The sequence below is a fragment of the Crinia signifera genome, chromosome 6, assembly GCF_055691185.1.
Source record: "Crinia signifera chromosome 6, ASM5569118v1, whole genome shotgun sequence".
Taxonomy (NCBI): Eukaryota; Metazoa; Chordata; class Amphibia; order Anura; family Myobatrachidae; genus Crinia; species Crinia signifera.
Genome location: NC_139222.1, coordinates 146,491,576 through 146,518,585, shown reverse-complemented (window position 1 = coordinate 146,518,585; position 27,010 = coordinate 146,491,576). Strand labels below are relative to the sequence as shown.

The 27,010-nt window shown below is 43.5% G+C and overlaps 2 protein-coding genes across 2 annotated transcripts in view; one reads left to right on the top strand and one right to left on the bottom strand.

Moving 5' to 3' along the window:
- The window catches only part of CCDC200 (coiled-coil domain containing 200), a 140,710-nt gene that overhangs the window by 93,914 nt on the left and 19,786 nt on the right, over nucleotides 1-27,010 (top strand). The window lies entirely within an intron of this gene.
- Nucleotides 22,711-25,851, bottom strand: ARL4D (ARF like GTPase 4D). Its single transcript, XM_083147567.1, has 2 exons — nucleotides 25,700-25,851; nucleotides 22,711-23,970 (listed from the first exon to the last, which is right to left on the bottom strand). The coding sequence occupies exon 2, from the start codon at nucleotides 23,856-23,858 to the stop codon at nucleotides 23,256-23,258; it is 603 nt and encodes a 200-aa protein (XP_083003693.1). The 5' UTR covers nucleotides 23,859-23,970; nucleotides 25,700-25,851; the 3' UTR covers nucleotides 22,711-23,255.

The window sequence follows — 27,010 nt, the reverse complement described above, 5'->3', positions numbered from 1 at the left end:
AAAAAAATTAAAAAAAGACCACACAGCACCCACAAAAAAAAAAAAAAAGGTGATCAGTGATGCGACACTGATTACCAGTGAGGGGCAGCAGGTGCACAACCTTTGGTGCAACTGGCAGCAACTGACAGGTATATATAAAAAAAAAAAACCTCTGCACCCCCAAAAAGTTGCTGATCACCTCAGATATAGTGATCAGCACAAAAGGCGGGGGTAGCAGACACAAAATATACACTCTCTATCACTCTCTGTCACTATCTCTCTCTATCTCTCACTATCTATCACTATCTATCACTATCTATCACTATCTATCACACTGCAGCAGCAGCACTGACAGTTATATGTATAAAAAAAAACCTGCACCCCCAAAAAGGGGGGGTAGCAGACACAAAATATACACTCTCTATCACTCTCTGTCACTATCTCTCTCTATCTCTCTATCTCTCACTATCTATCACTATCTATCACTATGACACTGCAGCAGCAGCACTGACAGTTATATATATAAAAAAAAACCTGCACCCCCAAAAAAGGGGGGGTAGCAGACACAAATCTCTCTATCTCTCACTATCTATTACTATCTATCACTATCTCTCACTATCTCTCACTATCTATCACTATGACACTGCAGCAGCAGCGACAGTTATTTATATATAAAAAACCCCTGCACCCCCAAAAAGGGGGGGTAGCAGACACAAAATATAGCTCTCTCTGTCACTATCTCTCTCTATCTCTCTCTCTCTATCTCTCTATCTCTCTATCACACTGCAGCAGCAGCAGGAAGTCTCAGGAAGTCAGATCCAGGAAGCGTCCAGCACGCTACAAGCAGTGATCAAGTGATCAGGTAAGGTATTTGCAAGGATCAGGTAAGTATTAGCAAGGATCAGGTCAGTATCACGGCAGATAGGCACGGTGACCGCTCTGCACGCTACTCCAGACCGGAATGGCGTCTGCAGTCACCGTTAGTTTAAATGTCGCGCCTTGGCTGTGATTGGTCCGTGGGTCCCACGGACCAATCACAGCCTTGGGGGCAGGTGGGGTGAGGGTGGGGTGAGGTGTCATCGTCACCGATGACCCCCTCATGCCCCCTGACGCCCGGCGGTGATTGACACCTGTGTTACCAAGCGTCTGATTCGCTGGTAACACAGGAAAACGCTGTGAATGGCTGTTCACACTGAACAGCCAATCACAGCGATCGCCGACGGGGGGGCGACATCGCAGCCCCCCCTGGGCATGCAGGGACATGTCTGCTGTCAGGGACAGCAGACATCGTCCCTCTGTCACTGCGTCTCGAGACGCAGTGACAGTTTAAAGTCATGACGTATATATACGTCATGTGTCGGGAAGTACTTCCCGGCCATGACGTATATATACGTCAAATGTCGTGAAGGGGTTAAAAAAAAAATCTTTTTTTTTTTTTTTTTTGACACAGTGTAGTATTTTCAGGAAACTGTCTTAATCACAAATAACACCAGGGTTGCCGACCCTCCCGGAATTTCCGGGAGTCTCCCGAAAATCGGGACCCCCTCCCGGCACCCCGGAAGGGTGGGCAACCCTCCCGGATTCAGGAGGGACCCCCGCTAACCCCCGGATCGCGGCATTAAAATGCCGCAATCCTCGGGTTTTCGAGGAGGGGCGGGGCTAAATGACGCGATTTAGCCCCGCCCCCTCCACGGAGATACCTTAATCCCCTGTTTTACCAGCATAGGGGCGGGGCTTAGTGATGTCACCCTTAAGCCCCGCCCCCTGAGTGGCTACAGAAACTCTCCTCTCCGGGCTTCTCCCGGAGAGGAGAATAACAAAGTCGGCAACCCTGAATAACACTTTATTCTTAAAAATAGAGAGAAATAAAAAGTAGTGCTTGGTAAACACTTCAGGTGGACCAGGGATAATTTCCCTCCTTCACAGTATGCACTTTATTATTCCTAAAAGACTTAGGTATTTATAAAACACAACTAATACAAAAGAAGGGGAAGATTAAAATTATATAAAGGGAAAAAGGAAAGGATGGAGAAAGGGAAAGGAAAAAAAAAAAACGCACGTATAGAAACAATAACTACCACTGGGCCATTTTATAAACTTTGTATTTGGGGGAGAAAAGGAAAAAAAAGGGGAAAAAAAAAAAAAAAAAATTCTCTCGAGTCTAGCATTAGAAATTGGAAATAGGCATTCCATTGGCATGAAATAAAGCACATGTCTGGAAAGACAAGAATAAAAATCAAATAGAAACATAGAAAGACAATACAAGAACCAAGCAGGGGCGGGCGGGGGGGGGAGGGGGGGTGGGGGGTTTATAGGGGTACCCCTAGAGAGTAAGATTTGAATCGTTATGTATTACTAAACATGTATGTCTGCACTGTGCAGGCACTATAGATACCAAGGCTTCAGTGGCCTTTGTGCGTTTAAATCATATATGTACATGTTATAATATTTGTTCATGGTCATTACAATGTTGTATATCTTGTCTTGCTTTTAAAAAAAAAAATTATAAAGATTATTTATGAAAAAAAAAAAAAAAAAAAGTATGTTTAAAGAAAATTATTCCAAAATCCAGAAAAATCCCTTATTCAGAATGCTCGTGATCCTGAGCATTTTGGATAAGGGATACTCAACCTGTATATATATATATATATATGGAAATAACCCCACTATGGCTGGAGAGCAATACCTTACCATTGTTTTATCTGATCAAATTTGCCCTTGGTGACATTGAGGATTGACATGCCTAGACTACAGAAGGCACTTAGCATGGGTTATGCAATCAATGCCATTGTTACTTTATTGAAACTGATTGAAAAGAGAGAGAGAGAGAAAAGAAACACTGATTCCTATCCCAAACATAAACAGCAAATATGATGTAACTTTAATGCTATAGAGCCAGTCTAGTGTCTGCCCTCGGGGAAGAGTGGCTTTGTACAAGGATCTGAGTTCTACACTTACGCTTTTCATGGTTTATCAGAAACAGCTGACAATTTGCCAAAAACTGTTTCCTCTGGCTACAGATAACCTAAACAGGTCTGATGGGATTATTTCCAAGGAGAGCAACAAACGCCTTGCATGTTCTGTCTCTCACTAATGTAATCACAGGTACACATATTACAGGTATATAAAATCTCCAATTCTATCTGTTCCTGGAACTTTTATATTCACTATAGTCAAGAAAATGTAATTTCTAACCCAGGTTAAGCTCATTGATTCCAATCTGCTGTCTGTCCATTCGCACGGCTGGCGGGCAGCGTTACATGGCAAAGTTACTTGGCTCGCTAAGCAGCGAACTAATGCTGCTTTGCGAGCCAACCAGAATCAAAGTACCAACTAGCTAATCAGCACCTAACTGCCATGTCACCACAGTGTTTAAAAACTGACATTTATGAGCTGAACTCTCCGACTTATGAGCTGAACTCTCTGTACTTTATCTCCGTCCACTCTATCTCCATCAAAGGCTCAATACATAGAGAATGATGGGCATGTTTTTGGAGATGATGTTACAATATTAACACATATTACATATGTAGCATTCACAGCATTGTGCTTGGTACACTTTTCCTTGTGAGGGTCAAATTGTTGTTAATCTGTGATATGAGTTCTCGGTGCTTTAGCTGCACTTTGTAACATTTACATTTAAGTGTTTAGAAGTATTCCCTAGGCCTAGAACATGAAATATACACAGGAGTCTGCTATGCCCTGCATCACCCTGTTCTGCGTGCTGCTAGTGCTGAGAGGAACAGATTTTCTTTGGGGTGGGAGGGGGGAAACTACGCCCACAGACTGACAGGCTGGCAGACTGCTGTTTGGATGCAGTCAAGTGTATTGTACTAATTCACTGACCCATCCTAAAGTGCCAGTCGCCCCGCTAATAGCCTTTTCACTGGTTCTGCATGCAATCAGCATAAGGTTAATTATGGTAATTTGTTGCTCATCCTAATCTATTCTAATTAGATATGTATATTTGCCTAATGAAGAAATGTCTTGATACACAACCATTCACAAGTCACTACTTCAGGCAGACGTGGATTCTGTGAACACGGTAGAGAAATGTGCAGCATTAAAGGAGAATTTTCCCTAAACATCTATGCTAAACAGTACTGTATTTTTTAACAGGAACAAGTCTATTGCATTAAGATATTGTTTGTCAACATGAGGATATATTTAGTAAAAATTTACCAAGGCCACATATTCTTATTGTATTCTGTGAGGTGAATTCTGTCTTTCAAATGACCATGACCATGGCTACCATGACCACTTGTTCATTATTGTAAGTGCGCACCCCCCCCCCCCCAATACCTGCGGTATCCAGTCTGTACACCCCCTCCCCCCCAAAAAAAAAATCTTTGCTCCAACTGTGTGTGTTAGGGAGGTGAGCTATGACTGCATGTGGGATTCCCTCTCCTTACCTACTTAGTAATGGGCCACCGTATCCTCATGAATTCAGAGCTGATTACATGGCTGGCTGTGAACTTGCACAGCTGCCAATTATTTATAGACTGCACATGCGTACGGGTCACAGTTTGCATGCGCGAGGCTGCCCTGCCTTCTATTCGCTAGCTATTCCTAAGGGTAGATGTATGAAGCAGTGATAAGGGAGAAGTGATAAAGTTCCTGGTACTTTATCACCGACAATCAGCTCCTGACTGTTAAGGTGCAGGCTGAGTTTAAAAAGGGATAGTTAGGAGCTGATTGGCCGGTAAATAAAGTACCAGGCACTTTATCACTTCTCCTCCCTTATCACTGCTTCATACATCTACCCCTGAGTCTCATTTACTGGAGCAGTACAGATGGGGCAATGGTTGGCATTACTGTCTCACAGCACTGTGGCCATGGGTGCAGTTACCATACTGCCGCTAACTGTGTGGAGTTTGTATGTAGTGCCTATGCTTGCATAGCTTTTTCCCATACTCCAAAAATATAGTAAGTAAAATATGCAAGTAATACTGGTTTCACATTGCAAACCTGCTTTCAACCCATTTTGGTAAACGTATCTTAAAACGGGTCAAAAGCCAGATAAACCCCTTTCATATTGCATGTTGTAAACGGTATATTGCAGCTTCAATACCGTTTTTGTACCTTTCAGATTCAACCCATTTCACCCATAGAAAGCCATACAATGTCATTTTAAATGTTTTTTTCCTTGTGGGCAGGGATCATGCCGGGAGATAACCTATCACCTTTGTGTGGTTATCATTTGTACCAAATATCGTTTCTGAGCTGTTCAGACTGCACGGAAAACGGCTCAGAAACATGTAGGATCCTGCTTTTAACACATTTCAAAATAACGGTATTCTGTAACCGGTAAATTGACAATGGAGCTTTCACACTGCAGCTGTTCCCGTTTTAAAAACGATAAATAAAGGCAACATACCGTGTTAAAGCTGCAATGTGAAAGGGGTATTATTGTTAACAATTGTGTTATCATGCATAATTAATGAAAATAGCATAGTGTGCATCTAGCTTAAGTTATGGCAATTGTAGACATTTGTACTGTTTATTGTTTCAGACTATTGAGGCAAGGGTTAAGCAGACTGCACATTGGTAGGGCCTCTGCATTTTAGACAGGTGAAAACCAAACAGAAAGGAGAAACTGAGCATAAAGTCAAGTACAAAGTCCGGCAAAGATTCTACTTACACTTACTATAATTTAAAAATAGCAAATATAATATTCATATTTGCTAACTGCTTAGAATTCTCCCCAGCTGTCCTCTTGTTAACAAGCCTGAATTATACTGGTAGGTTAAATGTCTCCCAACAAATTAACCCTAGAATGTCTATGTATGCATGTACTTGTGGTAGGGGATAAAGATTGTAAGCTCCACTTGGGCAGGGACATGTGTGAGTCTTTCAATTATCTCTGTAAAGTGCTGCGGAATATGAGTGCGCTATATAAATAACTGTAAATAAATAATTAATAAAGTGACTTTTTTGGGGTGGGCAATGGTGTCACTACATAGGTGCAGGGGCATACTTGCCTACTCTACCAGATCATGAGGGAGACACCTGAATTTTCAGGTAGTCGCCTGCACCCCTGGAAGAATGAGTACCCCTTCTACATCCCGACCATTTCATAGTGAATTGGTCAGAATGCAGAGATAAATACCAGCAATCTGCAGTCATTGTGGTGGGCACATGGCCTAGTGACACAACTGCATAATTTTGGTCCCACTTCTTATTTATATATGCTTGATTTGTGATATTTTGTTGCTAGAGGGTGGGGCCTTAGAATGGCAATAACCCTGCCTCGCCACGTGATCAACCACCTACATCTTCTTTCTGAGGTTCTCTGTAACAGGTGGAGGTCGCTGCCTGTGACATCTGCTGCGGGGCAACACCAAGGTGCCAGCTCCTCCTCAGTGACAGGAGCCGGATGTCATTATGTGCAGCACTCGGCTCCTGTCACAGTGTAGCAGCCGCCACTGTATACAGACTGGTTTTTGGGGGCCGTAAAGCATCCCCAGAGTTATGAAAACGGGGGAACCGATTGTGAGGTCACACCCCTTCTAGTAGCACACATATAAGATATGTACCTGCACTGAGGGAGGTTGGGGTTAAGTTGGGCATACACTACTGTGATTTCTCGCAGCAGTGTATGCCCAGCTGAGAACCTGCAAGCCACCCGGGCAGCAGGGTTCAGGGGCGTAACTATAGCACCGCAGCGCCCGCCACCGCGGGGGGGCGCTGTGCATGTGGGGGCGCCGGGGGCTGCGGTGCTATAGTTAAACCCCCCCTCAATCCCCCGCAGACTTACCTATCGCGCTGGTCCCGGCGGCTCCGTTCTTCTGCTGAGGACCACCACAAAATGGCCGCCCCCATATAGCACACAGTTCTCTGAAACTGTCTGCTGTATGGGGGCGGCCATTTTCTGGTGGTCCTCAACAGAAGAACGGAGCCGCCGGGACCAGCGCGATAGGTAAGGCTGTGGGGGATTGAGGGGGGGTTTGCATGGGCGGCGGGGTAGGGGTGCTCGGCAGGGGGGCGGGGTAGGGGTGCACGGCGGGGCGGCGACGGGGGGGGGGCGCCCCCCCTAACGGCGGGGGGGGCGCCTAAAACGTAGCTATGCCACTGGCAGGGTTGCATGCCATCCATTACATGCATCCCCTGTTCCCCGCCCAGCCCTCTGCTAGGAGGGAGGTCGGAGGTTGGACCTGCTTGCCCGGTTCAACCTCCAACTCAGGTTCGATACGCACGGGACCACGCATCAGACCTGAGTGTACACTGACGCGATTCAGGAACGGGTGAAATTGCCCCAAATCAAGTATGTGTACGGGGGCCTTTACACTGTGATAGGGAGCGGTTAGGTTTAGGCTTCAGGATGAGGAGGTTAATGTTAGGCTGAGGGAGGGAGAAAACACTGAGATGTCTTGGGATTGTAGCTGTCTGGAACCTCTCTGCCAGGATTTCATACCCAACCTTTTAATTTCTCCACCATAATCTCATGTCACAGCTTCACATGGTTCTACTGCACCCAGTGTATATAACATATGAATGGTAATAACATGTAAGATTGTGTGCATCTAAGTAGAAATGTGTAACAATTGCAAGCAGGCGAGGCTCCAGAGGCGGGGCTGCATCACAGTTCAAAATTCAGACAGGGGAGCCACACCCACTGTCTCCAACTGCCATTCCAAACTGACTCACTGACAGTGGGTGTGTCTCCCCTATTTGAACTTTTAACTGGGCTGTAGCCCCATCTCTGGAGCCGCCACTGCTTGAAAGGAAGTTTCATGCAAAAGTGCTATGTGCCGCAACAGATGTGACAGTCTGAGGATACATTCTACTTTGTACATGTAAATTTGCATGTACAAGGATTTATTGCATACCAGTATTACAAAGGTTAACACATTTTCCTGCAAGGTGAGATAGGAGAAGTACTGGGAACACATAAACATGCGGGCAAAGCTTCTTATAACAGTAGTTGTGTCAGGTTATAAACAAGCTTAAGGGTCCATTTTAGATTATATGAAATTTTTAGGGGTATATTAAACATTTAACTGAACAATATATCAGTCAGCGCAGTGGTGGAACTACAGAGGGTGCTGGGGGTGCAGCTGCTATGGGGCCCGGCAGCGGGGGGGGCATGAACAGCAAGCAGTCGCGTGCACCCTCAGTAATTTCATTATTTTATTATAGAGCCGCCCCGGCCGCCTGCTTCAGCGTGCCTCAGCCACAAAGTGAGGAGCCAGGTGGGGGGATGGGCTGTGGGGAAAGAGCCGGGCGGGGGGTAGCGCAGTGCAGGAAGCAGTGCGGTGCAGTAGGAGCCACTGAGCCAGGCAACGTGTGGCAGCGTGCAGAAGGAGCCCGAAGGGGTTGGCGCTGTGCACTGCAGAAGGAGCCAGAAGAGAGGGAGGGGGGCTGGGGGTGCCGCCACTGTGTGGGAGTACTAAGCCAAACAAACAGGAAGAGAAGAAGGAGGGATGCGCACAGAGCCTGCTGGTGCCCAACCTGCATCTTGCTTGACAGACTGGCCATCCTCCTACGCTGACAGCTTAGTGTGCCTGGGACAGAAAGTACAGAAGACCACCTGCTGGATGCTGGTGAGATGGGCTACCGCACATGAACATGTTGCAGCAGCACCAGATGCAACATGATTATATTGAAATAATAAGTTTAAAATGTTTTATTTAGTTTTTTTTTTACATGTATTTGTGTTTATCAGGCTGTGACTATTGCCATAGTTTGTAATGGGCATTACAATGTGCTGTATAATATGTATGGGGCCTTGCGGTGTGGCATAATGTGTAAGGGTATTACAGTGTGTCGAATATTGTGTGTAACAGGCATTGCAGTGTGTTGCATATTGTGTGTAACGGGCATTGCAGTGTGTTACATATTGTGTAATGGGCATTGCGGTGTGGTACATATTGTGTAGGGTATTACGGTGTTTGGCATATTTTGTAATGGGCATTACGGTGGGCTGCATAATGTGTTTTTGGGCTTGCAGTGTGTCGCATAATGTGTAAGGGTATTACGGTGTGTTGCATACTCTATAAGGGACTTTGCAGTGTGTTGCATATTGTGTAAGGGGCTATTACGATGTCTCACATAGGGCCTTATTCTAGTTCACTCTTTCTGAAAAAAATCCTTCTTAGATGGACAAAACCATGTGCACTGCAGGGGGGCAGATGTAATATCTGCAGAGAGAATTAGATTTGGGTGAGTTATTTTGTTTCTGTGCAGGGTAAATACTGGCTGCTTTATTTTTGCACTGCAATATAGATCTCACTTTGAAGTAAAACTCCACCCAAATCTAATTCTCTCTGCACAAGTAACACCTGCCCCACCTGCAGTGCACATGGTTTTGTCCATCTAAGAAGGAATTTGTCAGAAAGAGTGAACTAGAATAAAGCCCATAATGTGTAAGGGGCATTGCGGTGTGTCGCATAATGTGTATGGGTCCTTGTGGTGTGTCACATATTGTGTTAGGGTATTACGATGTGTCGCATAATTTGTAAGGGGCATTGCGGTGTGTCGCATAATGTGTATGGGGCCTTGCGGTGTGTCACATAATGTGTATGGGGCCTTGTGGTGTGTCACATATTGTGTTAGGGTATTACGATGTGTCGCATAATGTGTGAGGGGCATTGCGGTGTGTCACATAATGTGTATGGGGCCTTGCGGTGTGTCACATATTGTGTTAGGGTATTATGATGTGTTGCATAATGTGTATGGGGCCTTGCGGTGTGTCACATATTGTGTTAGGGTATTACGATGTGTCGCATAATGTGTAAGGGGCATTGCGGTGTGTCGAATAATGTTTATGGGGCCTTGCGGTTTGTTGCATATTGTGTAATGGGCATTGCCTGGGGCGCCCCATTATAAATTTTGCTTTGGGTATAGTTATACCTCTAAGTCAGCGCCTTGCATATAGTACCAAGGTTCCATCTGCTTACACTTTGTAGATGATGGAATTCTGTCTGTCAGAACTGGATGATACTTCCTGTCTCCTGCACTGAATCATAGTTCCTCTTCTTTGCAGTAAAACAAAGTATAGGTGACTAAATGACACAGACACTTCCATGTTACAGTAAGGGATTACAGCTGAGTGGCAGCGGAATTCCTACTGGGCTGTTATTAACTCTTTTATTACCACATGTGCTGACTATGTCTACATCACATATATCCTAACTAGTCTGACAACTTGCTTCCTTCTACTTTCAACAATGACTGCTTGACACTCAAACTAGATTATCATTAAGACTTATGTGCTGTTACTACATATTTATTACAAGTAGTCTTCCTTTTACTCTGTATTACTGTAGGGTTAAACATCACTTTGTGCTATTGTATGTTACTTGTAGTTTTACCAATTTGTGACACTGCTTATATTTTTGGAAGGGGATAATCTCTTGCCATAAAGGTGCATACACAATAAACAATAAAATAAACAATATACGCAATAACAAAATTTTTGTGCATTTCATTTAATGTGTGTGCATTCTGCCGATATGTGCTCCCATGGGTCGTTAGCAATGTCCTCCATCATCTGTACATTCAGGACAACAGAGGATATTGCCATGAGCCCCGTACACACTGGGGAGATATATTGCTTAGTTTCTCCTTTTCATCAGCGACCAGAGATGGACGCTGATGAAAGGGAACCTCTGCCGGCGGTGCCGCAGAGGTAATCAGCTGGTCGCAGGAGCAAGCTCCTACGACAAGCGTTTAGAATGGGGCTGAAAACGGGAGCGCGCACCCGGTGATTTATCGCCAGGGCACACTCCCATCACTGGCAATATGGTCGCCAGCGGCCATATTCCCAGTGATTTCAGCCACTTTTGCCCCCCGTGTGTACACAGCTATAGAGGGCGGAATTCAGCATAGCCCATACTGTCCCCCACCCTGGGGTTGGGGGACAGAGCTAAGCACTGGCAGCATTGGCAAGTGTGTATTCACTTGTCGTTGCCGACAACCCACCATTCACGTCACCAACAAGGTGCTGGGTACACATCATCTTATGCAGTGGTGTCAAACTCATGGCCCTCCAGTTGTTGTGGAACTTTATGTCCCAGCATGCCCTGCCAGAGTTTTAGAAATCCATTATATAAAATCTGTGGCAGGGCATGCTGGGATCTGTAGTTCCGCAACAGCTGGAGGGCCATGAGTTTGACACCACTGATCCATACTTGCCTACTTTTGAAAAACAGTTTCAGGGAGATTATAGTTTGTAATAGAATTTTGCACAGCGCCCCATTGAGGAGGCGTGTCATGCTCCACCCAGAGGACGTGTCTAGTTGCATATATGGAGAGATTGTGAAAAGAGATTGTGAAGGTGGCACCTAGAAGCGTGGGTGTGTACTGCTACATCTGAGAGGAATCTTGTAAAATTACTTATATCCAAATGTAGATGAGCCCCAAAGCAATTAGTAAGAGCTACTATACTTGCTAAAGTGCTGAGAAATGGTGCAGATCATTCAATGTAAATGTATCTGTCTCTCATTCCTTTTTTCCCAAAAATGCAATGTGGGCTAGGTGAAATGAGGGAGATTGCTGGACTAATGAGGGAGAGAGGGAGATTGCTGTTATTTCAGGGAGTCTCCTGCAGAATGCAGGAGGGTAGGCAGCTATGCACTGATCTAATGTGTAGTTAGCTTCTGTCTATTGATATTTAGACATTTTTCCTATAATTTTTCATATTCTCCTGACTGTAAGTGTAAGGGTAACATAACTGATACTTGTGGTAAATGAAGAACAATTAGACAGGATAATTATTTTTTTTTTGCAATGTATAACACAAAATTGTATTTACACAGATTTACCTTACTTTTGTTTTTACTTCCTAATTTCTGTGTGTATGTTATAGCAAACTAATGACTTTTATGGCTAGTTTATGACTATAAGTAATGACCTTGAGGAGTCGCTCCATAGTCATTTTACAGTGCAGCAGCTCATCAGATTAGTTGTGAATGCTAGCTCACATCTACCCAGACACCGGCTGCTAACAAGGGCTAATTTAATGCCAAAGTCAGACAGCTGTGTTGTGTTGCTCCCATTCTCACTGACCTGCAAGAGATTTGCACTTGTTTCTCTTGTGCCTGTGAAGTCAAAATGGATCAATAAAGCTTTGGTACACTCAGAACCATTGTAATAACTTTGAAGCCCTGGTGTGTGTTGTGCACGGAAACCCAATATTTGTCTGTACAGCTGTTGGGCCACACGCTACAATCTGGCTGCCTGCAAGGCCATTTCACATATCTTATATGGATTTTATTGGTTTGCAACATTAGTAATGTGTGCAAAAGTTGGGCAATTAGCTGGAAAAATTAACAGATTTCTCTCATTTTGGCCAGTATTTAACATCTGCTGCAAGCATATTTTCAGTAAAGGGCCCAGAAAATATTTATTGAACATTATACTTTACATTTTATTCAGTTTCTGTCTGTGCTTGGGCATGTAAAGCAGGCATGGCCAAACTATGCCCCTCCAGCTGTTGTGAAACTACAAGTCCCATCATGCCCTGCAACAGTTTTGCTATTAGGGAATGCTAAAATTGGCAAGGCATGCTGGGTTGTGTAGTTTCTCAACAGCTAGAGGGCCACAGTTGGCCATGCCTGCTAAAAAGCAATGGTTCCCATACTTGGTCATCAAGACTCCCTAGGAGTGCAGGTTTTAAAGATCTCCACACAGAATCACAAGTGACATTATTAGCTCCACCTAGGGTTACCACCTAGTCCCTTTAATTCCGGACACATGTTAATTACACAGGTTCTGTGGCAGTTTAAAATCAGGTGAAGTGGAGTCTTGAAGTCAGCCAGCCACAGAACCTGTGTAATTAATATGTGTCCGGAATTAAAGGGACTAGGTGGTAACCCTAGCTCCACCTGTGGATCTTTTTAAATGTGTCTAAATAATGAGCGCACTGTTAGGGGTACTTGAGGACCAGGGTTGGGAACCACTGTACTAATTAGTCCCCTATGGCCAAGCACAGATATGCTGGACTGTTATGTTGCCTTGAGGCCTGAGTTTGCTCCAAAGCACAGGTTCTCAATCTCAGTCCTCCAGTTTATGTTTTCCATTTCTCCTCATCACAAGTGAAATAATTAGCTCCACCTGTGCATCTGCTGCGTGAACTGAAAAACGTGAACTATTTGGGTTCCTGAAAACTGAGCTTAAGGCTGTGTACACACGAGGGCGATTCTGTCTAATATCGCGGGCAATTTGGACCATATTGCCCGCGATGGGAGTGTGCACCGGCGATATATCGCCTGGTGCGCGCTCCCGTTTCCCCCCCCCCCTACCCGTAGTGATCGCTGGTCATAGGAACATGCTCCTGCAAACAGCTGATTACCACTACCGGGCTCCCCTGGCAGTTTCTTTTTCATCAGGGACCATCTCTGGTCGCTGATGCAAACGGGACAATGAGCAATATATCGCTCGGAGATATATCCCCCCCGTGTGTACGGGGCTTGAGAATCTCTGTGCTGAAGGCACGTGTTTACAAGGTTGCTCTAGATTTGTTGTGTTTGTTTGTTCTAGTCAAGCAGTAGATCTCTAATTGTCCTGGCTCTTGCTGCAGAAATGCCTTGTTACTGGACTATGATAGATGTTGAGTTGATTGTAAAATGGGTGTAAATTATTAAAAGAAAAAAAAGTGTTAGAGAACTCATCCCCCCTCTAAGCACAGGATCATGAACTGTACATATTGCTGGATTTGCTCAGAGCAATTTGTCACAAGATTTGCTACACAATCTGGTGTACATCCTAAACGGCATCCATTCCACAGTGCTCTTGTGAGTATATTTTTGTATTGTATAACTTTGGTATAGAGAATCAAAGTTATTCTTATTGACATTCACAATTATATATTTCACATTTTGGGGGACATTCTCTAAATCTCGCCGCCCAGCTCCGCCCCCCTTTGCCACCCATCGCAATCATAATTATCGCATATGTTCTAACATATGTGATAATTATAGCAAAGGACAGCTCTTGCGTTAAGAGCTGTCCTTTGCGGTGAGAGTCGCCGGGTCCCAGCAGGTCCCGGCGGCTCCCTCCCACACCCGGCGCTGCTGCTGCTGCTGCGCCGGGCTCTCCTCCTCCCTGCACCCAGAAGAGGATCAGTGCAGGGAGGAGGTCACAGGTCCGGGCAGCACAGCTCTGCGGTAAACCGGCGGGGATGCTTAGAGCATCCCGAAATGCGGTAAAAACCCAGATAACAGAGTTTTTCCGCATTTTTACCTTAGAGAATCTCCCCCTTTAAGACAAAAATAAACAACTTTTTTTTACAGAATACACTTCCTGGATTTTACAGGTTGCCTTCAATATATATATATATATTTAGAGAGAGAATTCTGGAGAGTAGGCGGCACTCAGTGACCATATTAACTGTATAAAACTGTGGAATTTATACATTTCGGAGCTTAAAACCCTTTCTCAAGCCACATAGGAACTCTACCATAGAAGACACCCTGCCAGTTACACCCTTGTGAGCCCAAATTAGTGTGTGGAATCCAGCGGCAAAGCTTAACTGCGCTCACAAGCACGCTATGAGCGGGACAGCCGGAGCTCAGACAGCAGCTGCTCTCGCTAGTGGCGAGATCCCCAGATGGCAGTCAGAACCTACACACTGGGCACGGAAGATGGCAGTTTGATTGCCTGTCCCAAACACCTTTACACTAAGGACTGCTTCTACACTACCAGCAGCAGCACCCCGCCAGGCCATACAAGCTTCATCCAGTGCGGGGAACTGTGGTCTGTCTCACCAGACAACCCAAATTGGGGATGCTCCTGACACTTTAAACCTGTTTGTGCCTACATCTGCATATGGAGGTAATATAGCTCACTACCATGACTGTTCTAAAGGATACCCCCATGTGTTCTGTAACCACTTGTTGGCCAATTCATCCAGTTCCTGGACATTATCCATTCAATCAAGGAAAATTTGAAATGAATCATCATCAGAATTTAAGGACACTCACACATTGGCCTTTTTTCAGATCTGATTGCAGTACAAATTTGTCCTATTATTATACGTTAATGTTTAACCATTGCTGTATTGTCAATCAATTTTTAGTAAACTGCAATTAGAATTACTATTGTGTCATTCATGATTATCCCACATGTATACAACCAAACCTTATTAGATTGAGCGCAGCACTATCCCAAATATATCTATTGAAATTGATGGGGTTCTAGTCAGATCCCACAGTGTATTGTAGCCAGGGCTGGATTAACAATGGGCCTGATGGAGCTACAGCTCCAGGCCCATTCTCCAAATAGGCCCATTTTGTAGCTGAGGGCCAGGGCTTTCCATCGAGCCTGGCCCCGCGTCGCTAGCCCCCCGGGAACCGGAGATACCGCAAGGCAAAGCTGGAACATTTTCCCCATAGGATAACATGGGACCCGCTAATTCGGACCCCCACCCAGTTCCAACGGCATCACAGAAGCTCAAGGTTGATTGCAGTCTAACACAAATCGCTGGGCCTTCAATCTGATACCAGCCTGGTCCATATGGGTTCATTGGTTCTAGAGATATTGGGTAAGCAGATTTTTTATTTTCTGAAATGAAATTTTATGGCTGTTCATGTTGTTTGAGGACAGATTTCTCTCGAACCAAACGGCCCAGTTTCACAGGACCAAAATCATTTGAAAATCATTCGAAGCCCACATGTAAATGGGTCAGTTGGTTCCGAAGATATAGCTGGTTGTTTAAAGGGAGGGGGGTACTTTTCTCTCCTCCTCATACCAGAAAATGAATGGACTAGACTGGTGTAAAAGGGGCCAGCCCGGGTAAATCCCTGCATTTTTTGGTGTGAAAGGGGTATTATTTCAAATAGCCGGGAACTGCATTGCTTTGAATACAGCCGGTCAGCCCCCGGTTCTCTGCCCGGCTGTCAATGGCTGTCATTTCTGCCCAGCGGTGGCTGTCCCCCAGTTACTGCAAGCATATATTCCCCCTTGGCAATGAGCATGAAATCCCACATGGCAATGAGCATGGAACCCCTGGCAATGAGCATATAGGTAAGTAGCACTTATGTAGCATAATTTTTGGTACTTGTTTCCTAGCATGGCGCCCCCGATTTCCATCGCAGACCAGCGCAGCGCATCGCATTGCATGCATTATAGCGGCATGCGAAGCATGTGATGCGATGCAATTTTTAATTGTACAAGCACCCTGACGGGTGCTTACAATGTTAAATGCACCCCCATTGTCAACTCCACCCCCACTATCAACGCCAACCTGAAGAGTGGCGAGCACAGCAATCCCGCGAGGGGTGGCGGTACGCGTCCTCCGACCTTTTCATACCCCCACTATCCACGTCGGCATGGAGTTGATTTCAGATAGTTTGGCGAGTGCGAAGCGTGGCGAGGGGACGCGGATTACTTAACATGTATTCCGCTGCGCTCGCCACACTATCTAAAATCAACTCCACGCCGACGTGGATAGTGGGGGTATGAAAAAGGACGGAGGACACGTAACACCGCCACTTGCGGGCTCGCTGCGCTTGCCACGCTTCGGGTTGCCGTTGATAGTGGGGGTGGCGTGGACAATGGGGGTGTATTTAACATTGTAAGCACCCATCAGGGTTGTACCATTAAAAATCGCATCACATGCCATGTGCTGGCATGCGATAGTAAATTGTACATTCAGGGTCATTTTCCCGAATATCGCATTGCATCGCATATCATCACATACCTTATGGCATGGTATGCGATGGGCGCCGTGCTAGGAAACAAGTACCTAATTTTTAATAGGCATTATGGTGTTTGGCATAATACATAATGGACATTATGGTGTGTGGCTTAACATGTAATGGGCATTATGGTGTCATTTTTAATGCGAGCCTTTGGCGCGCAATGCCCCTGTTTATGAAGCATATTGTGCATTATTGCTCAATCTGTTTTGTATAGTGTGAATTTTGGCTCAATCCATGTGGCAAAATGTGAATTTTGGCTCAGTCTGTGTGCCATAGTGTGAATTTTGGCTCAGTCGGTGTGAATTTTTGCTCGTTCCATGTGGCATAATGTGTAAGAAGTACAGTATAAGGGGGTTACTATTGTGTTGCATGATTTGTATAAGGGGTATATGGTGTGGTAAACTTAGGTTACCAGATAAAAGGTGCTGAAATGTTGTCTACCAAGTTTTGGCTTTAAGTGTTTATTTTTATGAATGGAGTGCCGCCTCACCCCGCAAGTATCTTAGGACATAGGCATTATGCGGGTGCACCTTTGGAGGGCAACCGCCAATATATCTCCCTGCATTTTTCCTATGCCAGCCCCGCCTTTTCCAGGCATATATAATTAGTTGAAAGTATTTACATAAATAGAGACACACCCATGAGCAGATCACATAAACACTGGTCACGCCCCTTACATTATTAGATGCTGGCCACAACCCCTATTATTGCGCATAATAGGCCCTTGATAATTTTCAGCTCCAGGCCCATTTAGACCTTAATCTGGCACTGATTGCAGCCAATCGAATCCACCACTCAGTGCGCAGGTATAAACGAAAATTGCACATTGCAGTACAAATTTGTTTGGAAAATGGGCAAAACCATGTGCACTGCAGGTAGGGCAGATGTAACATGTGCAGGGAGAGTTAGATTTGTGTGAGTTATTTTGTTTCTGTGCAGGGTAAATACTGGCTGCATTATTTTTACACTGCAATTTAGATTTCAATTTCAACACACCCCACCCAAATTTAACTCTCTCTGCACATGTTACATCTGCCCCACCTGCAGTGCACATGGTTTTGCCCATTTTCCAAACAAATTTGTACTGCAATCAGATCTGAATAAGGGCCATTGAGTGTATTATATATTTCAATGAGTGTTATTGTTTAATATGATTTATTGTTTATCATTTATTTATTATTTATCTGTTTGTGTATACTTGTCATTAATAACTTGTTTTTATTCTAATTGTTTCCAATGTATTACTAATCGCCCCATGGCATTCCTCCCTTGTGGTGGCTGCTGGGACATACATCACACACTAGCGTTCCCCAGCGCCTTAAGCTGTGTACACACGGGGGCGATAGGGACTGAAATCTATGGGAATATGGTCACTGGTGACCATATTGCCAGTGATGGGAGTGTGCCCCGGCGATAAATTCAGCTCCATTCTAATCGCTGGTCGCAGGACCATGGCCCTAACTGTGTGGAGTTTGTATAGTCCCGTTTTTGCGTGGGTTTCCTCCCACAATACAAAAATATACTGGAAGGTTGATCGCCTAGAATGTGTGTGTGTGCATGTGGTAGGGAATATAGATTGTAAGCTCCACTGGGGCAGGGACGGATGTGAATGTTCAACTATACTCTGTAAAGCACTGCGGAATATGTATGCGCTGTATAAGAAACTGTTAATAAATAAATAAATATAAGCATTTATTTTTATCACATGTATAACCTTACTCACCATATGAAAACATATTTTACATTATATTTTAATACACCTATATCAATTTATACCATTTGGAATTTTTTTTGTAGTTTTCATTTTCAAATATTCCAAAAGTTGTATATGAACATTGTTTATAGCAGCCAACATAATACATTTTAATTGATTTAGGATAAGACTATGTAGGAATGCAGATCTTAATATATTCCGTCAATGAGGGTAACAAAAAAATGGTTCTAGTGCTAAAAGTTTTATTGTATAGTTCAGTAGTCATTATGCAGCATCATCTTGGCCTCAAGGAACAAAGTGGTTTTCTTTCAAAGCACCCAGGAGGAAACATTAGCTACACCCCAGTTACTGCTACATTCTAGCAAGAATGATTATTTGCCCATTGCATATTGCGGTTTCTGTGTAAATGTCATTAATATGGATGAGGAAGGGACAGTAACAGCATGTTATCCCTGCATTTAATGATTGCTTACTGTTCGGATTTAGCTTAGGTAGCATTTTGTAATGCAATGTCTCTGAGCAATTGACCTAATTAATGGCCTTATATTTCTGATTGACCCATGCATTGACATTGCATTAAACTAGACCTCCTGTACCACATCGACTTCCCCATCTGGTTCTTACCTCTAGACTTGTTTTTATATCTAGTTGCTTATTGAAGCCATTGTTTACACTAGTAACAAATTAGAAAAAAAAAAAAACATTACAGGCTTTCTATGAATAGAAAATTCTCATTTCCATCATGCGCATTCATGTGGAAGTATAGTTAAACTTAGGCTTGTGTTGCTGGGGAGAGTCATAGAAAGCCACTATCCAGGTTTATATTTATAAAAAAAAAAAATACCAAATATGTTTAACATTTTTGCAAATATAGAGGGAGGTAATTAGTTAAAAATGATGGGAATAGTGGATGATAAGGGGGTCAGTGTATTGACAGCCAGTCAAATATATTATTTATAAAGCCCTTAGGAAATGGTACTTACTGTATTTAAACTCCATTATAAAATACTTTACAGCATTTGACCATACAGAAAAGGGACAAAATAAGACCTTCCCCTGTATGGTGAATACATATATGGCCAATATCAGAGCTTCAGAGGGGGGCAGGGGATATCAGATCGATAATTTAGGACTGTACTTCTAGTAAAAAAAAAACCTTATACAGACAGATACATTTATCTCCTATTTATATTTAATACATATAGTTCCAGCTGTGGCTGAAGATAAAATATAGCACGTGAAAGCCTAAAATGTAGCACTGCAGCAGAGAGCAAAAATTAAACTATTAAATACAAAACTTTTTCCCTGTATGGTGCAACACCTGCGGTAAGGAAACCTTGAGTCTTTTAGTGGATTGTTTACTGCTGAAAACAGCTAGAGTGTAACAGCATATTATAGCCCACATGTGAGGACACAAGCCTTACACTTTTTTTTTATATAAATGCATCAATAAAAGGGGAAATAAAGGCATGTTTATATCTTAGTCATCAACTTAAAGTGGATTTAGTGGGTCAGATTTAAAGCCATCTTAATATTGACATTCATGTATATTACACACATACTTAAGTTCACCTACTTTGGAAAAGATTGTGACATAGCTGACTCACAGCAGCACACATTAGCTGTTAAGGCTATGCACATTATATAATAATTACTAAAGGAGGTTATGTCATCCCATTTAAAGTGGAGGAAGTAGGTTACATGCAACATATGGGAAAGTTAGGCAAAATACAGATGTGTCACACATCTATGCCCATCGCAGTACAAGTTGCGCTATTCAGAACATGTGAGCACCATAGGACTCCAAACAGTCATTCAGAGTTCCATTAATTAATCTTGGGTCACAAAATGGAGAAAAGACACAAGCAGGTTCTGCTGAGTAAAATAGGCAGCATGCCTATATTCGATGTGTGACTGTGGCTGTATCTGCACTGCAAAAATACCAACTTAGCATTATCTATGTAGATACAGCAGCAGTCACACACAATATAGTCATGCCGCATATTATAAATAGGAAGCCGCTTACGTGCTAGAGTCATGCCGAGAGTTTAACACAAGATGCTAGGATGTAGAAGAGACACCAATCACTGAGGTAGTAAGAGGCCTGGGCAAAAGGATGCAACTCATAGTGGGTGCTAGCCTCTACCCATAAAGCTCCCCAAGTCTTGGACCAACTTGTCAAGTTATAAATTGTGAAAATATATCGATTTTGGAGACTGAGCATTCAAATTTAAATTTTGTAGCCATGCACTTGAACATCAATGGTGACTCACAAACCGGATGCTTGGTCTAAGCAGAACTTCCTAATCACAGGCACCAGTTGTATTCTGAAATAACTTTTCAATAAAGTCTCTCTACAAGAGTCACTCATGATAATTAGTGTGGAAGAAACTTCCCACAGTACAAGCGGTGCATTATCAGCGTGGCCCCATAGCCCACAAAGTGCTCTTCACTGGCATATTATCATCCTCTACCTAAACATTACTCTAACAAAATAGGCTTATTTGGGGAAAGTATGTACTGATATGAAGATATACATGAACCCACACTTCCAAAACTCAGCCACAAGGTAAAGTTATCAGGTTGTACAAGCCCTCTCAAGAATATTGACTCACTATTCCAACACCTCATGTAACATCATAAAGAACTATTCTAATACTGCACCTACAACATTCCACCATCAAAACTAGTCACTCTGTACAATATGATTATGCTGCCACTACAATATATTAAACAAATTATTTCTTTGCGCTGATAATTTCAACCCTCTAATTTTCATGTTTTCATCCAGACCAAGTACCTATTGTGCCAGGAGTGTGACTATTGCTTGCACTGACCAGGCCAGTGCAGACATTCATTGACTTCATACACTATGTAACAAGAAGGGGAGAACAGAAGCACCAGCAAAGGACAAATCATGTTTTTGACATTTGTTCTTACCAATGAGAAAGCTGTGAGTGTTGCAGTAACTGGTAGTTGCCATGTTACTATTGGACAGTACATGAGGCAGTCCTGCATACTTTTACAGATTGGTAATAATGCCACCAGTATGCCAAAGGAGCATAATATTGTTTGAGTTACTTTATATCACATTTAAATATTAATGCCCATAATATGGGACACGTAAAATATACTGAACATTATTTTACAATTTCTTTATCAAAAAAAAAAAAAAAAAGTGCCCATAAGAGTGCAGCAGTTTTCAGACAGTCGGGATCCCGACAGTCAAAACTGTGACACTCGGGGTCCTGAGGGCCACCAGCTATTCTCCCTCGTGGGGGTCCATGAACCCCATAGAGGGAGAATAGAATAGGTGGAGAGCGTAGTGAGCCACCGTGCCGAGCAAGGGGCTTAGTTGCGCTAGCCCCGCTGTCAGAAGTCCGGCCAGTCGGGATCCCGATGTCGGGCTAATGACTGTCGGGACCATATACCACACCCGCCCATACACTACGGCAGGGGTCCTCAATCTATTTTGCTCTGGGACCCCATCAGCCAATAAAAATTTCAGGACCCAGCAAGTGACTGCAGAAGGTCATTACATCACATGGTGTAGTCAGCAAACAGCACAGGCATGGTGGCATTGTGGAGGCACAAAATTATATGAGGAGTCTACAATAGACAACTGAACAGATTTTTCAGAATCACTGAGATTAGAAAAGTCATCAGCCTGATGGTCAGCAACATGGAGTCACAACCCCATGCTCAGAAGGTTAGGACCCCATTAGGTCACTTTGTAAGATTGCATAAAAAAAAAAAAAAAAGGGGGGGGGGGGGGGGGGGTGTCGAAATCTCATGTATTTGACAGTAGGTCAGAATAGATTGTGTGGTCCTATGCATATCACATTGGAGCCTGCAAGTTCACCACCAGCTGGAGAGATCTGTTGGTTCACAGACAGGCCAACAGGCTTGGCTGGGATCCCATGCTGTATTGTATGCAAAAAGGCTGCATACATTATATCGCATGCAATCCCGATTCCTAGATCCTTCAAGGGCAGGGGAATGCAGGAAACTTCTCCCCTCTGTATACAGCCAGCTTTAGTGCTCACGTTTACATATGAAATATTGTAAACATGTATCCATTCTGACATGCTAGCTGTTCCGCCCTTTTAAAATAGGTTCCCTAGATTACCATTTTTTTTTTTACTGAAAAGACTTGTAAAATACTCACCTCATAGCAACCAACGTGCCAGGACTAATAAGTAATAGCGATCTAGCCCACAGAAACTAGGTAGATGTTTGGTCTCATAGTGCAATTTGGAAAATGAACGCAGGCTGATTAAAAACAGCCTTATGTACACAGCTCCTTAAGCTTTTATTGTAAAAACAATTATTTAGTTACCAAATAAACATTCAAAACAGACAAGGACAAAAATGTAATCTAATTTTCATTTATTTATTATAAATAACTTAGGTGGGCATCCTACAAAACATATACAAGGTTTGTACAAAATAAGACAGTTTTGTTCTGTGGTAAGGAGCAGAGGGATTAAAATACCCAAATACTCTCAAAAAAAAAAAAAAAATAAGAAAAGAGTGAAAAGCAGATAGTGATAAAGTATATGAACATATCGTTTTCATTAAATAAGTAAATTCCCCCATTGTCTTTGTATTCCTTTGCACAGATCATCCAAGGCAAATGATAGGCATATATGCTAGAAGACAACTTTCCCTAGTGTGTCCATATCAGCGTATCTGAAACGTACCGGTAAATAAATATTCTTACTCCGATTTAGTAGGATTGCACATGAATTGTGCTGTGTGGACAGCAGAAACACCGTTCTGTAAGCTGGCCATTTCACCAGCATCACCAGTAAGTCTGTCACCAGAATGTCATTGTTCTGTTTACTGGTACGGTAGAATGATAGATTCTTTCAAAGATCTAGAAAAGTTCTCATCTATTGACATAACACTTAGGCAGCTCATCGCTTCTTTTTGCTGTGTCTCAGCATCTTCTTCCTCTTTAGAATCATATCATAAAGTTTCTCAAGTCCTTGATGCAAACCTCTGCCATCGACAGCACTACAGCCCTGAATATGACTCAGGGTAGAGGAGCCAAGTTCGTGTACAGCTAGTAACTTCTCCACCTCAGTCATGGAGAGAGCATTGGCAAGGTCTTGCTTGTTAGCAAGGACTAAAACAGGCACACCTTGGTTTTCAGAGGTCCTGGTAATTTTGTGCAGCTCCACTTTGGCTTCCTCCATGCGTTCTTGTTCTGAGGAGTCCACAACAAACACCAAACCATCAGTCCTCCTGGTGTAAGATTTCCATAGAGGTCTTAGTTTCTCCTGGCCACCAACATCCCAGACTTGGAAAGTGATTGCTTTGGAATTCCCAACTGGGGCCTTTATCTTTTCCATATTAAAGCCTTTGGTGGGAACACATTTCACAAACTCCTTAAATTTGAGTCTATATAACAAAGAGGTCTTTCCGGCAGAATCCAGCCCTATGACAACCACATGCAGGGTCTGAAAGGTTGGAAGAAACGAAGTGTTTGGTGCAATCTCTGTAAGATGGTTCCCCATGACTTTTTCCTGTTTGGTATCAGGTATCAAAACTTTTCAAAGATGGTACACAAGATCTTTAAAGGAGTCACATAGCAGAGACGTGTGATGTGAAGTTCACTAAAATTCTTATCTGAAAGGGAAAATAGGAGACTATTAGGCAACATATGGCACAGATAAAGAAATAATTTCAGGAAAACCAGAAGGATGGGGGGGGGTTTGAAAGAGGACATACATAAGATATGAGAGCACCCTCCCCCCCAGCTGTTACACAGACTACAAAAGAGACTGGTCCAATGCTGATTTTGGGTGAATGTCAATCAATTCTAGGTAGGAAGCTTGGTATACTATTACCTAGAAATTCATTGTTAAGGGTACAATGCACAGTTTTGCAATATTCTCCCTGCATACATAACTTTCTGAGCAATGGTTACAAAACTGGTCTGTCAAGATTTTGAAACTTGAGAAAGGATTTAGCTGGTTGGGAACAGTGTAGAAGGGGAATAAGCCATACAGGCTTGGCAATGCAATTTAATTACATGCCAGGGGGGGGGGGGGGGTGTTCTAAAATAAATTCCTATTAAAAAAATAATAATAAAAAATGCAAAACTAAAGTATTTTTGTTCTTTTGCGGTTAGATTATCTGCTTATTAATAACCCAAAGACTCAGGGCAGGGCAGAAAACCTCATGCTAAAGATAACAGGAGATTCAATCAGTACTTGAAAACTTGGTCACTAATTTGTTTGCCTGAACAAAATTATTACAAATACAGATACAGTCTATGTGTGTTTGCAGTATCCAAGGACAGCAGTGGAGCTCATGCTCTCCCTCAATACTCCTATCAGAAACCTAATGTTTGACAAATATACTTTACTACATTTACACTGTTCAGGAGATCCCATTGAACAATATCCATTTGCACCTCTGCAGGGAACAAAAGGGTGTCTATCTGCAGGAGAGGTGGGAGATTGCAGGCAACTCCATCAACACCAAATGGATTTGGCTGGGGGCAGAAAGGCCATTTTGACAAGAAAGCAAGTAATCTATGAAGAGACTGCAATAAGCAGCAGTTATTGCAGCAGTGTGGCAGGGTATAAATACTATGGGTGGATGCATTCTGCGTATATAACTGTATGGAGCCTGTCAAAACTATAAAATCAGACCATTTATTCAGCTGAACTAACATTAATATGATAACACATGAATATGTATTTTCTACCATATAAGAAAAAAAAAAGGTATAGTCAAGTGTATAAATAATGTCTGGTGAATAAAATCATTTCTTGCCTTATAGTGGAAAATCTGGTAATGTTACGCGAATGATAGACTATTATATACATACTAGAGATCGACTCCCCACTGCTAGCATTAGTATGGCATTACCAGCAGTGCTGCTGATCTGCACCCAGCCTGTCTCATTTCATTGGAAGCACCTCTCTCTCTCTCTTTCCCCCCTCCATACGCAGCTATATGCAGGAGGAACTCCCTTAGAGAACATCCCCTGCAGTATATGTGCAGACAGCAAGCAGTCACGAATCCTATTAGGAGGGATCTCCCATGTACTGCGGGCAATGAAACACCTGCATTTTCTCCATGGAACATCCTCAAACTCCAACTAGAAATATTTTACACAATATTCGAGCATTTCCATCTCGCTATATGCAACCGTAATAGCCAAAGCATCCCCTACATGTACTCCCTATATACCCTCCAGGCATATACACACACCGCAGCCAAAAAGGTCTCTAGAAAACAAATAAATCAAGGCGATCCTCTCCCCGATGCAGGCAGCACAGCCGGACGGGAAGGACACGCCGCACACCACAGTAATGTGACACAAGCAGCGAGCGCCGTTAGTTACCTTGTAAACACGGGCTGTGTACGCCGTGCGCCCGGGAACCACACCGTGACCGTCTCTTCCTCAACGCTGCCAGTCCAACTCTGCTGCAGCACCCGAGCCTGCAGCAGCCCAACCTTTCCCTCAGCCCCGTGACATCACCCAGGGGAACACGCCCATTATATAAGATGCCCCGCCCACTGATGAACTGCTCTTGTACAAGGAATGACTGCTCGCGGTAGCATAGCGTTATATCACCCAGATTATCATTCTTATAATACATACATAGGAGTTACCCATCGGAACTGTACACACATTTACATGATAAGCCCTCTGTATGCATTGCATAGGTAACAGATACTTACATAACGAGTCCCAGCCCAGCCATGACTGCTGTTAGGAACACTGAGATTTATTAGTTATATCATGTAATCATTAATGGAACACTCTCCAGCGCCTGGCACACCAGCCGCAGCCTGCAGACTCTCTCGCTGGATCATGGTCAGGCGCACTAGGTTTACATGCCGGTATAGCTTTGCGACGATTACGTTGTGTAGATAGGGATCAACATTATTAAAATGGATTTCCCTGCGAGCATTGATAATGTGGATTTCATATCAAGTTTTTTGCTTTGTTTTATTTGGGCATACATACTGATACTGAACCATGTTAGAGACAGCAATGTTTATTTAAAGAAGTACAATACACATGTCTTAGAGCTCAAAAATGAATTTCAGGCGCCCTCTAGTGGTAATTTGCAATTTTAGTAAATGGAGCTGTTTACGAATACTGTAAATACGCAGCAGCCTATTCTTATGGGGCATGCTCACTTTGAGATATGTGCTTTCCTTTTGTGATAAGATATTTAGGGTAGGTAGGTGATTTCCCTTCAACTTCCCAGTGTCTGTATTGCCCTATACACACTTTGCAATGTGTGCTTAACAATCTCTGCAAACAGGGCTCCCGTTCCCCCACATTAAGTTGTTTGTGTAATGTCTTACATCTGAAACATAACTTACTTGGGGGAAGAGGGGGAGCAGGTGGAGGCAGTCAGTGGATGTTGTACCAGGCATCGGAGCTGCTGAAGTGGTCTGGTATGTGCAGGTGTCTGCAGTGCTGAGCGGCGGAGCTGCTGAAGTGGTACCAGGATGAGGCGATGAGAGGGTTCCGGATGAGGCGGTACAGCAGTATAGCCTGCACAGTGTGACTAGGTCATAGGGTCAGGAACGGCTGTGCAGCATCTGTTCGGGTGGTCAGACGCTGCCGGCCATTAGACTGCGTATGCGCAGTCTAATCCCGAACTTTTGGGATTGAAATCCCAGACATTTTGGGGCC

Bases quoted from the DNA above. Each gene is read 5' to 3' on its own strand.
- ARL4D (XM_083147567.1), bottom strand. From the start codon at position 23,858: ATGGGGAACCATCTTACAGAGATTGCACCAAACACTTCGTTTCTTCCA.